This window comes from Ursus maritimus, unplaced genomic scaffold (genome assembly GCF_017311325.1).
Source record: "Ursus maritimus isolate PB19 unplaced genomic scaffold, ASM1731132v1 scaffold_19, whole genome shotgun sequence".
NCBI classification, from domain to species: Eukaryota; Metazoa; Chordata; class Mammalia; order Carnivora; family Ursidae; genus Ursus; species Ursus maritimus.
In genome coordinates, this window is record NW_024424341.1 from 30,574,362 (window position 1) to 30,588,611 (window position 14,250).

The following is a 14,250-nucleotide window of genomic DNA, read 5'->3' on the forward strand; positions in this document are numbered from 1 at the left end:
GCAAGTCAGAAGTCTGGGCACGGTGTGACCAGGTTCTCTGCTCTGGGTTTCCCAAGGTCCGAATCAGGGTGTCAGCCAGGGCTGCATTCCTTGCTGGAGGCTCTGGGAAAAAATCCACTTCTAAGCTCATTCAGGTTGTTGGCAAAATTCAACTGCCTCCAGTTGTAGGACTGAGGGGCCCATTCCTTGCTGGCTGCCAACTAGAGGCCACTCCCACGTCCTAGGGGCCACTGCATTCCTTACCACGTCCACGTGGACCCCTTGATCTCCAAAGCCAGCAATGGAGACGCTCACATGTCAAATCCCTCTAGCTACGGACCGCTTTGACTTTATCTGATTCTGCAGGATCATAGGATTATCGGGTCAAACCTACCTGGAAAATCTCCCTATCTTAAGGTCAACTTATCTGAAGCCTTGGTGACATCTGCAAAATCTCTTCCCAGCAGTACCTGACTTAGCGACTGGACCAGTAACTGGGAGGCCCTGTGTGCTAGATTCCCAGAGAGTTGATAATTTCCCAAAGTTGAGTAAAGAATATATGGGAACGCTCTGTATTATTTTTACAACTTGTGAGTCTAAAAGTATTTCAAAATGCAATGTCTTCAAAAAGAATAATTCTGCCGAGATCACACAACTAGTAAGTAAAAGCGATGGGCTTCTAAAATCTCACGCATTCTAACATGCCATCCTGCCCTCTTCAACTACCGCACAAGGCATTTTTAAGGTGACAGCGCCTCTGAAGCCCTTGGCATTTATCTGGACCAGGGGTTCCCAACCTGGACTGTGCATTAGAACCAGCTGGGGAGCCATTAAAAAATACACATGCTCGGGCCCCATCCCCAGATATTCACCTTCAACTGGTCTGGAGTGGGATCTGGGCACCATGTTTTTTAAATCTCTCTGCGCTAAGAATCACTGATCTAAGTGGAATTTAAGAAACAAAACAGAGCATTATGGGGGAAGAGAGGGGAAAATGGGGCGGCTGGGTGGCTCAGTTGTTAAGTGTCTGCCTTTGGCTCAGGGCATGATCCCAGGGTCCTGAGATCGAGCCCCACATCGGGCTCCCTGCTCTGCTGGGAGCCTGCTTCTTCCTCTCCCACTCCCCCTGCTTGTGTTCCCTTTCTCGCTGGCTGTGTCTCTGTCAAATAAATAAATAAAATCTTTAAAAAAAAGAGAGAGAGAGAGAGGGGAAAAATAAAACAAAATGAAATCAGAGAGGGAGACAAACCGCAAGAGACTCTTAATCATAGGAAACAAACTGAGGGGGTTGCTGGAGGGGTGGGGCAGGGGGATGGGGCAACTGGGGGATGGCCATTAAGGAGGGCACATGATGGAATGAGCGCTGGGTTGTCTACAAGACTGATGAATCAATGAACTCTACCTCTGAAACTAATAATACATTATATGTTAATTAATTGAATTTAAATTAAAAAAAGAATCACTGATCTAGACATGATTTAATCATTGTTACATATGCAGGATTAAACAGAAATTGGTATTTGCTTTGCACAAAAAAGAATCCCTTTAAAAGCATGGAATCATTTTGCTTCTATGCATCTCATTGAAAAACAACGTCTGTAAAGCCCTGAGATAAGACCAAGACATAGGAAAATATAGGATATACATATATGTCTGTATATATATTACATATGTGTGTGTGTGTGTGTATATATATAGAACAAGAGTGCATTTAAGAAGTCTTTTCTCTCCACCACATCGCTGCGCTGCCTAAAACAGACCTACACTCCATAATCAAGGTAGGGGAATAATTGTGTTGTTTACCAACAGAGAAATTAATTTTGCGTAACTCTTCATTTGCCTCCTGGAAGTGGCAAAGGACACTATGAAAGGGAGGTGAGGAATCGTAAAATCACAGACTGAACCCACAGACACTAAAAATCAGTCTGCTGGAGCGAGAACTCGGGAACTCTCCGGAGAGATAATCTCCTTTTACTAGTTTATGTCAGTCCCTTTCAAGTGCCGTCTCTCAAATAAGGGTAGCCGACTTCCAGTAAATGAGTGGTGTGCATTATATAATTTATATTAGAACGCATGCCCCCTTGACTGGTAGTGGTAATAAGGGCAGATAAAATATTCCAGAGCTCAGCGGCATGAATAAGCAATGAAAAGAATTCAGCTGCACATGAAATCCTTGGACACATCAAAGGCATCCCTTCAGGAGAGGTGAGCGTGCCGTCCAGAAAGAACACTCTCACCAGACTTGTATTCCGGCATTTGAGTGTACCCTCCCTGTAATTGCATAGAGAAGCCGTGGGAATAGGCTTTCATGGAAATAACTGGATATAACTGAAAGGGAACTCCTGGGTTAGTGGACAGAGATGGGTAGGAAGCCCAGGCAAATCGTTTTGGTCACGAAAGCCTTCATGGTGCTCCTTGGGCCTGTTTCTATTTGGACTTCAGGAATTAATCAGCACCACTTTCTCTTCAATTGTTTATTGTCGATGGTGGGAAACCATGCAATTTTACCAGGACATCTGCTCCACTGGACAGAACCATTCTCCTAAGTGACTTTCTTAGGCTCATGGAAAACAAAGGTGAAATGAGTTCACAGGAACTGTATGACTTACCACCAAGGTGATAGCCAGTGATGTTGGGTGGCCAATGTCAGTATCAGCAAGGAAATTCCTGGCCAGAGCAAATGTCTAGTATGTGTTTGGCGCCTCAGTTTTTCACAAAGTAGGTCTCTCAGTGTTTCTCTCTTGCATGGAACATAGAATTGCATGCAACTAAGAAGACCCATGTATATACATGTTCTCTCCAGAGACAGCAAAAAACTGGAAACCAACACATTAACCAGGAGGAAAGGATTAAATATGTAGCCGTTAAAAGAATAAGATAGATGTACCTATATTGATAAGGAAGCAACTCCAAGATATACACTATTTTCAAAAACTCCTCCTTTCCATAAAAAAATGCTTTGGGAAAAGTGTTGGCTAATACAATTTTTGGACATTTTAAATGTGCACACATGCATGCAGACACACACACACACACACACACACACGCACACACACACACACACACACAGAGAGACTTAAACTCTGGTTTCAAAAGGAACCTCAAAGCAGTAACTGGAATCCTTGGTTTGCTGCACATCACCCCTGACTTCCCTCCATGCATTAATTCACATATCAATACATAAGGGAAGACATAATTTGGTCTCGTTCGGATATACAGATGAATTGAGTGCGGCCCCCTGAGGCTTACAGAGGGGAGAAGAAATAAAGTGCAGAGAGCCAGACACATGCTCTCACGTAGGACATAGGTTACAACTGCGGTATCGCTGCTGAGTAAGGCACATGGGGCACCAGGCACCCAAGGAAACGCTGGCCCCCTCCCCGGAACGCAGGAGGCCCTGCCTGCAGAGGGAAGACAAGCAAGGGCAAAGAGCGGGGTCAGACAAAGCCTACGGCAATGACATCACCGGGCGCAAACGAGAACAACCTGCCTTTCGAGTCACACGAGCCAGCCCTGGCTGTCCCCGTTAGCATCCAGGTCGGCTGATGGGAGTGAGAGCACGGACAGTCACACTCACACGTCGTGATGCATTCCATAAAGCAAAACCAATTGCCCCAAAGAGGTTCCAGCAGTCCTGTTACCCCCAAGAAGATTCTTCAGGGATACATGTAGGACACTAAATCAGTCAACAGCACCTGCTGCATTGGGACCATCTCTGACGCTTTTTCTTTCCTTTCCTCAAATGGACACGTAGGCTCTACCCAGGACCCATGGAATTCTCGAAGGGCCTCAATGGAGGATGCTGGGGGTTTCTTTTGAAGTGCCTCGGTCGTTTTGAAATGCATGGAGGAAAAAAATGCCACTTCAGACCTTGAATACCCATATACTCACTGGCAGTTAAATGTTATGAAGGCCTCGGTCTATGTCTTAGCTGAATTCTCCTCTCCACGGCTCCAGTTTTAATAACTCAGGAAGTGCTCAATCAATAGAAACTATTATTATTATCTTGGCTAAAACTTTCCCGCCTGTGGGTGGTAAGGAAGATTGGCATTAGCCAGCTTTGGAAACGCCTTTATGGAAGGAGGTTTGCAATAATGATGATTATTCCTCTCTTGTTACCACTACTAACATTATTACTATGTTCTAGGCACTGTTTTAAGCATTGCACGTATTTTTCCTCCAATTTAGCATCCATAAGCCTCATTATCCTCATCTTACCAATGAAGAAATTAAGCACAGAGAGCATCAGGAATTTGACCTGAGTTGTGCGGTTAGTGGAGGCAAGAGCTGGGACTTCTAAGTCTGAGCTCGAGGCCAGTGCACTAACTGCTGGACCAAGAGCATCCCGACCCAAACCTTTATGGATTTGTCAACCCCTGCTGTTTGATTCCTTATCTTTCTCTCGTTTCCTTTCTTCAGGGTAGATAACGTAGTGCTGACTTTCCTCCCGCAAAATCTGCAAACATCCTCCAACATCCTGATGTTACCACCACCCGGGTGCCCTTTCCCTGTTCTGACAGGCTTGAGGCGGCTCCTGAACGGAAGCCATGTCCTTCCCAGACCCCCTCTTAGTCCAAAGTCAAGAGTAATCAAGGACAGAGCGCTCAGTGTGTGTCAGGCTAAGCGCCCTCATGAGTCATCGCAGTCCCCCGAGAAAGAGAGAGAGAGAGAGAAAGACATACAGTCTACATTACAGATGAGGAAACATGTGTAGACCCAGGCAGAAAGCGTGGTACTCACAGTTCTGGAGCCTGGGGGGGGGGCGGGGGGCACGTAACTCCAGGGGCCATCCTCTAACAGGCAGAGAGCACAGGGGAAGGGTCAGACCTTCGCCCTCCTATGTGAGCACCCCTCAAATCAGCCTCGGGATCCTGCTCTCTGGCAAGAACCTCGGCTAGGTTTTCAAAAAAGAGATTGGCTGGCACTTTGCTAAAAGTATTGCTATGAGCAAATAATTGTCTTCACAAATCACCTCTGAGGAGTGGCCAGAAAAAAAATCTTTTTACCCTTGATGAATCAAGAACCTAAGAAAACATCTCTGATTTGGGAGAGCCTGTATCCAAAAACTTATCAGTACGGCCCAGTCTAATCCTTAATTTTACACGATCCTCTCAAGTGATTGAAAAGTTCCAAGGGGGTGTGTGGAATTCAGCAAAACTCTGCCTTACTAACAAGGCCCCACAAAGCAGGACAGCCTGGTCTCTTTCTGCCTGTCTGGACTAAGGTCATTTAACTTCAACCCTTTTATGAATGGAAATCAGCTTTCTAAAGACTGCTGGGCAGGCAGTGGCCAGCAGCAGACTCAATGGCCGAGACTTCTGAGTCATAAAATACTCCTGCAAAGGGGAGATCAAAGCTTCCCTACCGCCTATTGAAACCCAGCTGCTTCCAAAGCTCCTCACAGGGACCCAGGCTCGCTGGAGGCTGGGTCCCTGTAGTTGCAGTCTAAAAGGCCACCACGAAGAAAGACACGAGGACATTGGGGCAACCAGCCATGCAGGAGAAACACCCCTTACAGCTTAATTGTTGGGGACAAAGAGAAAAGAAACGAAAGAGAAACTCAAAGACACAACTAGATGGTGTGTCAGGAATAGAGGCTGGAGGCATCTCCTGCAGCCTTGATCATGGCACACTTTCCATTGGGCCCCTGATACCGTGCTGAGGCTGGGGTCCTGATTAGAGACGACCAGAGATCCCAGCAGACCACTCCGCCACTCTTGCCAGCTGGGCGTTCGCGGAGGTTATTCATCAAAGGTGAAGTACCAAGTACCCGTAGTACAGATCTGGCCAGGAAAGCAAGGCCGTGGCAGTTTCTGCCTGCCTTTTCTCTTGCTCGTCACATTGTGAATGGAGCTTGGTGTTAAGAGTTTGTTAAGCAAGGGGTGCATTTCCCCAACTGGAACCTCTGGTGATTGGGTTTATCAGGTACCAATAAAGTGCAATTAATCTTAGATCTAGAAGTTGCTCTTTCATGGTAAATGCCGAAACCTGGACAAATTGCTGATGGAAGTGTGCCTTAAAGAGGGGGGAGCAGTCCAATTAGTATTACAATTCCCCCTCTTGGAGCTTCACAATCCACATTAGCATATTAAAAGGTGTGAAATGTACCACAGAGAAGACTCTGTCTAATTGCATTTAAAACTAAAGTTTCTCTCACTCTATGGGAATATCCGGCCATGAAACCACTTAGAAAGTCATGAAATCTTTTTCTCCCTGGCGCATCTCGCACCAATTAGAACTCAATACATGATGTATCTTTTTTGGGGGGAAGCATCACTTCGATTTTCTTGTCACTACCAGACTGTGAAGAGATCCTCTTTGGGAAAAAAAAAAAAAGTTTCCAAGACCAAATAAGTTCGGAAAGTTCTAGGTATAAACAAAGGTCTTTAATGTAGGGCATTTCCATGTTGTTAACATGCTAACGTGCGTGGTAAAGCTCAGAGAGGTAACCTTAGCACCTATTTGACTATGCTTCCCCCATTTTTTAAAACCGTATCCATGAACTTTTTCTATGAACTAGAGTATGGCATCCAACTTGTTTGCGACTGTATCCACCATGCCCTGAACAGAAGATCATCAATAGTTGTTGAATAAAGTAATCATTCAATGCGTCCTTCCAGTCAGCTCTTGAAATAGGACATGTCTAAGTTTCAGAAATGGGATCAGTATCTCAAAGCAACAGCATTTTTTCCCCCAATAGCACTTATTAAAACAATTTGCCTATACGTTCATTGTCTTGAGCCAATGGTTCTCTAACATTAGTGTGCATTAGGAATCATATGGAGAATTAAAAACACACATTCCTGAGCTTAACCTCTTTGACCTTCTGTTGTGGGTAAAGAAATTAAAATTTTCAACACCTCAGGCACAGTTGAGGGAGCCGATGGCACGCTGAAAAACACTGTCCTAAAGAAAAGGAGGGTGAAAGAGTTTTGAGCAGAAAGGCCTTTTGGATCTCCAAGTACATAGGAAGATAGACACAAGTTTGTTCTAGCACCTCAGAAGACAGAACTAAGAAACACAGGGGAAAGTCATGAGAAGGTAGGTGGAATTTCAACATCAAGAAGAAACTCCCAACAATGGCGCCGGCCTGCTGGAGGTACTCACGCTCTCCTCACTGTGGTAGTCAAGGAGAGGCTAGCTAGAGAAGGGATGTACATGGCAGATGATGATTAGATTAGGTGAACTGTGACCCCAAGATTCTGCAACAAAGGCTGCAAACCCAGACACCTTTCCCCAGAGTGCAAGGCAGTCAGATGTAGGGGGCAGTGGTGAGCTGGAGCGCACGCTCCTGTGTAAAGGCATTCAAAATTAAAAAAAAAATAATCCTGCCGAGACGTCAGGATTGGCAGGATTCACTCCAGGAAGTTTGCAACTTCTGTTTTGGCCATTACTCTAAATAAATAATTACCTGCTCAACTCCTGAATGAACTAAGCCCTGTCGGTTGTGGGGAGGGGAGGGTGTTTTAAGAAAATATTTTAAGCACAGTTTAATTCTGAATTATTGAAGCAAACTCCCTGCTGGAGAAATCCTCACTGGAACACGTAGGTATACAGGTAGGCATGTCTGTCCCTACACGTGTATTTTACTATTATAACCCTCCTACGCTTTCTCATTCTCTCCTGGGGCTTCCCGAGCAATCAAGGTCACGGTTAGTTTTCCCATGGTTATTTTGCCTTTGAAAGGTGACCTGCTCTCCTGATACACACTGCATGCACTCCAGGAGGTCGCTAAAATGCCCTAAAGGCATTCTGATGCCACCCATCCAGCTCCGCTGCGGTAGAAATGCTGGTGTAGAGACTTCTAGTGGAAGAGGCTCTACCTCTCAGTCTCCTTCATCTCACATCAGCTTCTGGATCAAAGGAAGAAGAGTTGCTCATCTCCTTTAGCATGTTAACCCTGAGGAGTCTCTCCAAAAAGCATCTAGTGGTTTGTCTTCTCTTGAACTCTGAAATCATTCACTGTTCCGAATTTGTTACAGTAGGTCCAAATTAACATATTAGCGAAGGTATGAACCCCTTGTTTGGCCAAAGAAGCAGGGCAGTGTCTATGTGTTCTAGGTGGCTAGAAGGATGAAGAAATTCTTCCTCCTGCCATGATTATTTCTCCATCACCATCTCTCAATGTTCCTAGTCAAGCGTCCCCTCACTGAGCTCAGATAATCTCACAGTGTTCACTGCTGCTATGTGATAGGGTTTCACAAGTAGATCAGTGCATTGGTAGAGATTCAGAGCCATAATAACAGAGATGATAAGTTGGCAAAGCAGTGTTTTTTTCTCAGAACTCCTATTTCTATTTATAGAGAGAAGGAAAAAAGCACCACTATGTAGGCTGGAAACATTTATACCACCTGTCCGTATGATATGGATGGATCACAAAAGAGAATATACAAATGGCCGAAAGGCATAAGAAATGGTACTCAATTTCAGCAATCATTAAGACAACACAAACTAAACCCATATAATGGGATACCACTTCACACCCATTGATTCAGTAGCTAAAATGGAAAATACAGACAATAGTAAATGTTGGTGAGGATGTGGAGCAACTGGAACTCCCATACACTCTGAGGGCAGTGCCAGTTAGTACAACCAGACCTAACAGCTCATTATTAGGTAGACTTCCAAGAGAATGCGTCCATATGCTCACCAAGAGGAATATTCAAGAATGCTCAGCAGTACTCCAGAACAGCCCACACCAAAAACGACTTAAATGCCCACCAGCAATTAAATGGAAACACTGTGAATAGTCCTACAGAGGAATACTGTATAATTTTACACATACGTAAAATATTCAAATGGGCAAAATGAAGCTAAGAGATCAGGATAGTGGTTACCTTCTGGGTGGAGGTGACTGGGAAGGGGACACAGCAGGGTCTTGTGGGGGCACTGGTAATGAATGTCTTGTTTCAAATCATTGGTGGTCACATGGGTGCAAACGTGGTGAAAATTCATTAGGCCATATTCTGTGTTTTTGCCTTTTTCTGAATATATATTTTACACTTTTCTGTATATACATTATACTTCAACACAGGTTATAAAAATTAATTCCAAGTGGAGTCCAGTTTCTCAGTTGTATTGCTATTCTCTTTCATGTTTTTTCTTGTTGTTGTTTTCTTATCAAGGATGGGTGTATATGTTTCGCAGTTGTTTGGCTGGGTCATGGAGAGGTCGGTAATGCAACGGGGATAAGCTCGATTCTCGCCCTACCCCATAGCAAGCGGGCCTGTCCAGGGTCAACAAATCGGATAATCAGAGTCAGATGCCTAGAGGTGGCAGTGGTCTGAGAAATTATTTTACATGATTCAGGAGAGAAAACTGAGACCTAGAGAAGTTATTTAGCTAAGTACATGCAGCTGTTGAGCAGTGTGGACAGAATCCGAATTTCATGATTCCAATTCACATCGGCCTTATAGACAGGCAGACGTGGCTGTCAGTTACTTCTTCCACATCCATCACAATTTTTACATCACGATGGAAATTTTTCATTTGCCTCCTTCCTAGGTGTTCAGTGATCATTTGCTCCCTGTGAATCTCCTCCTTAGGAGAAATAACCTGACATCTATTAATATGAGGCAACTGATCAGATTTCCTATCATTCGCAGAGTGGAATCCCAAGAGAAATCAACATAAGGTGGCTAAGCTTGGCTGGAACTAGGACAGCTATAGGGTGATTATTCCCTGCTAGGAACTATTTTCCATGGAAGCATCTTCCATGGAAGAAGTCGCTTAATCCCCACCGCCCTGTGATGTAAATCCTCTTGTTATTCCCATTTTGGAAATGAAGACACTAAGACACATAGAGGTTAATACCTTGCCCAAGGTCCTACTAGTGAGTGCTGGGGTACAATGGTCCTGGACGGACTGCTCTTAACCACTGTGTCATGTGGAATGTGATCGTTTCAGCTATGGTGAGATGCCCGACCTCCTGAGAGGAAGAGGGCGGAGTACGGGGGAACGCCCAGAAAAGAGCAGGAGACTCATCACAATCAAGCCAAACCAATGAGATCCCAGGGTGTGTGTGTGTGTGTGTGACCATGTCAGAATACACAGGTCATTAGTGAGTCATAGTGATTGTCTAAACTGATCAAGCTTAGTTGAGAATTGTTAAATCTTTGCTTCTCTCTATGCTTCGAAGATTATGCCAAAGAATCCCAAAACTCTGTGATGAAAGATGTTAGCTAAATTTCAGGCCACGATGTGAAAAAGAAGTTAAATAATAAAGTTTTGACTCAGCAGAGAACATGGGAGTTTTCGTTCACCGGCACCCACACCAGACCCTCTTGCTCTGATGTACCATGTATGTTACCAACTACATCCTCAAATGGGCTTTCTCACACTTTCCATCTTCCAGCCAAGCCAGAGCATGGCCATGATGTGTCTCAAGAGACACATACTCTGATGTCCGTTCAAGACACTTGTCAATTGCAATGCAAACCCAGAACCCTATTTACTGCCTCACAAATTTGATCGAATCCTGAGACAAGCATCCTTTACACCAACACCCTTGGCCTGGAGCTCCACTGTTGAGGATTACACTGAGACGAAAGAACTCTTGTCCCAAATCCTTTTTAAGAGCTCTGCATCCCTGGATGCCACACTCAAGCCTGCCAGCCCTCAAGCACACCATGCCACATTCTAAAAGGATGTCTTATGTGAGCAGGACACGAACAGATTCGTTAAAAGAAAACAAAAGGCCTCCCTTCTACAGAGAAGGTTGGGCTTCACGGGGCGGCTGAACACAATTTTGCATTGAAATACAGTTTTCCCATTTCAAAGCAATGTAGAGGCATGCAGCTTGTTAGATTTATATAATGCCTGGGTCTCCCAAGACTTTACAAAGCGAATGGCATCCATCAAATTAATTTCCTTGGGGATCGTCTCAAACATGGAGAATAAAGAGGCCCAGACCATTAAACATCAAAAGAATGTTCTAAATGGTAATTAAAGTTCTATTATATTTTCTTTTTCTGGGAGCAGATTAGATTAATTCAATTGAGAATATTAGAAGTATCAAAGCTGACAGTGTGAATGTGTCGAGTTGGCTGGAAGAACACTTAATATTGCAGACATCTGTTCATTCAAGTTACACAAAACACACGAAAGAGGGAGTCGACCCAGAGTGTGGGGTACTTACCAAGCCAGCACACGTAGACACAGCGACGGAGGAGGAGCTGTCATTTCTGATAAATCCCTGATAGAAACATCTCTGCACTGCAGGCTCCCGGGTCTCTGTAGCACCATCCCTTCCAAGTACCTGGACACTAAAGTGACTGCTCAAAATCGCCGAGGGCTTAAGTTCTAAATGTAGTTCCTGTCCAAATGCTGAAAATCGGTAATGCAGGGAGCTGCCGGCACTCGGCGCCGACCGCTTTCTCCGGCCGCTGTGCAAAATGTCGTGTGAAATATATGACCCGCCCGAGTCCACTTCCACTGGCGTGACAAAGACGTAATCTGCAACGAGAAAGGGTTAGCTGTCAGCACCCAGCACCCACAGGGCCAAAGGGTCACTCTCCGGCAGGCTGGCAGAGAGCAAACGCGCAGCTCAAAGGTGGTGGTGTTCCTCTCGCCATGCACCTAGATTCACAATTCAGAGCAGCTCCTGAAGAGAGCTCTGTGGCCTTCGCGATGAGCTCTGTGACAGTAATTCCTACAAAAGTGAAAAGTCAAGCCCAGCCTTCGTGAATGCCAAGAATGTTTGCGGAAAATGCCACAACTCTCTCTCATGGTCTGGAGAGAGACAGATGGACTTAGTCGATGAGTCAGAGCCTTCCATACATAAAAAGTGATTTTTTTTTAGAGACAAAATAAATGTAAAACCACAGAAGGAGAGAAAAGAAAAGAAAAGGTTTTTTTCGAGGCGATTAATATCTTCGTGTTTCAACCGAATTGGGAGCACTTGGGGAGGCCGAGCTTAAATTTCAAATGATAACTCACGGTGCTGAGTAACTTGAGATGACATCCCAGATAATGAGAGCCTAGCGGCAGTTTCATATTTCCGATATTAACTGTATGTGATAATAAAACCCCAGCACTTGCATGGCTCTGAACATTTTACTCTGAGCTTTTACAGGGACAATCCCATTTCACTGTAAACATAAAATATAGTGGATGCATAAAAATGCCTCAAAATTATCAGAACTTTCCTATAGAATCTGATGTTTAAAATTGCTCAGACATGTTGGTCGGGGAGTGTCAGTCAGGGGACACCTGGAAAGGCATGTTTCAAAATACTTTCCCCATTGCTCTCTAGAGCAGCACTAATTGCTGCTTTTCTAAAGGGAAGGAGCTAAAAAAACAAAAAACAAAAACAAAAAACCCTTTTTGCTGCTGGAAAATTGAAGCCGGCACACTGTTTTCTATTGCAAAATGTTGAAACTAAAAAGTATCATCACAAAATGATTTGGAGCATGCCTTCCGCGTGTTCAAACACACTCTGCATTTCCACTTTCTAGGCACAGAATGGGAAACTAATTTGGAAAGTGTTTAGAAAGATTCCGAATAACTAAGAGGCATGTTTGAGTCACTTGGGTCCTTGGTTACTGGAGGGAGGAAAAGAAAGAGGAATTTCCCTTTTCCCAAAATAGTCAACAACCAAATAAGAAAAGCTCAGGAATGAACAGAAGCCCCGTAGCTAACAGGGATCAATGAGTGATACTCTAATTGAGCCTGTGTTGGGGGGGGGGGCAGATCCCAACAGGATCATAACTTTCAACTGTTTTCTTCTGGATGAACCATCTGTGACTCTTACTGCTTGAGCAACTCCCATTCTCACAATGGACTTTAAGTCTTGCCTCTCCCATTTTCTCCTTGTTTAACCAGCAATACTATCTAACTGACATGTATATTAATAAAACAACTGGAAAAATTGTCTCCTCTCTTAACCTTAAAAAACAAAACAAAACAAAACAAAAAACCTGAGCAGGCCATTCATGATTTCTCTTTTAAAAATCTGCTATGTTGGGGCGCCTGGGTGGCACAGCGGTTAAAGCGTCTGCCTTCGGCTCAGGGCATGATCCCGGCGTGATGGGATCGAGCCCCACATCAGGCTCCTCCGCTATGAGCCTGCTTCTTCCTCTCCCACTGCCCCTGCTTGTGTTCTCTCTCTCGCTGGCTGTCTCTATCTCTGTCGAATAAATAAATAAAAATCTTTAAAAAAATAAAATAAAATAAAAATCTGCTATGTTGCTTTACAGGTATGCAGCTCTTGATTAAATGCAACTTTTTCTTGGCAAAGAACCATCTCCTTCCTCCACCATACTAAAACCTAAGTGTGAAAACCCTGCCTGCACGTGCTCCAGTCTCTGCAAGAAGTTGCTTCTTACCTCCTTGTCCAAACCCACCCGAAACTCTGCCGGCTCCTACTTAAGAGGCCATGTGGTAGCCTTAACCAGCCAACCTTCCATACCATCAGCCCACGAAGCCATCTGTGCCAGACACAGCTACTAGTTTGTTTCCAAGGGGAGAAGGAACAGGTGGGTGGTAATATTCAGTCCTCGACAGAAAGAGAGGCAGTCAGAGCCTTCTGTAGAGAGTGATCTAATCAGTCAGCTCAGGGGTGACTCAAGATGCGGTCCTTACAGGTGGTGGCTGGAACAGAGAGAACTGTATGTGGAACAATGAGGGGTTGTTTTAGAAACTGCAGCCAGCCTCTCTGGGCGGACAAAAAGTGAATTTCTCAAGAGAGTCCTGGCCCCTCACTCACCCACATCTTCCCAGCCCTTACTTCATGACTCTGCCAGGCCCCCACCTCCCCAATATGCCTTGCTCTCCCACAGCAGTGGGAGATAACCCTGCAAGGCTAAAAGTTCTAGGATCAGGGTTGGACATCAAGGTGTTGCTAGACACTTGGATCAGCTATTCTCCTGTAGCTGGTGGGAACAATGGCACCAAGGACCTTCCACTGGGTGCCAAAAGAAGTTAATAAATGACAGGAAGGGTGTTCTGGGACCCTCCAGTTGGGAACCTCAGAAGAGATAAAGGCCCCAGAAACCTCAAGCTACCTGCTCTGCTCTCTCTAAAAGCAGTGTTTGGGAATCCATGACACAAGGGCCGGTGAAAGCAGGAAAGCAAAGGAAGGTCAGGAACACAAACGAACAGGAAAGTGAGGGAAAAAAAGATGGGGGAGGGGAGAACTCAATTTTTTTTCCATCTCCCCCCAAGAATTAGTTCCTGCAGGCTTTCCCAAAAGAGGAAGGAAATGAGGAAGGTGCCTTTTGATAGTGACCATCTAGTCCACTTCCTAATTTCTCACCACAGTAAGGACTTTTT

At 44.8% G+C, this 14,250-nt stretch overlaps 1 protein-coding gene across 1 annotated transcript in view; it reads right to left on the minus strand.

The window, feature by feature from the left end:
- The window catches only part of ADAMTS18 (ADAM metallopeptidase with thrombospondin type 1 motif 18), a 145,638-nt gene that overhangs the window by 118,895 nt on the left and 12,493 nt on the right, over positions 1–14,250 (minus strand). Inside the window, exon 2 of the mRNA XM_040634362.1 lies at positions 11,237–11,433. Coding sequence (XP_040490296.1) covers positions 11,237–11,433 — 197 coding nt within the window. The remainder of the gene's footprint in view (positions 1–11,236; positions 11,434–14,250) is intronic.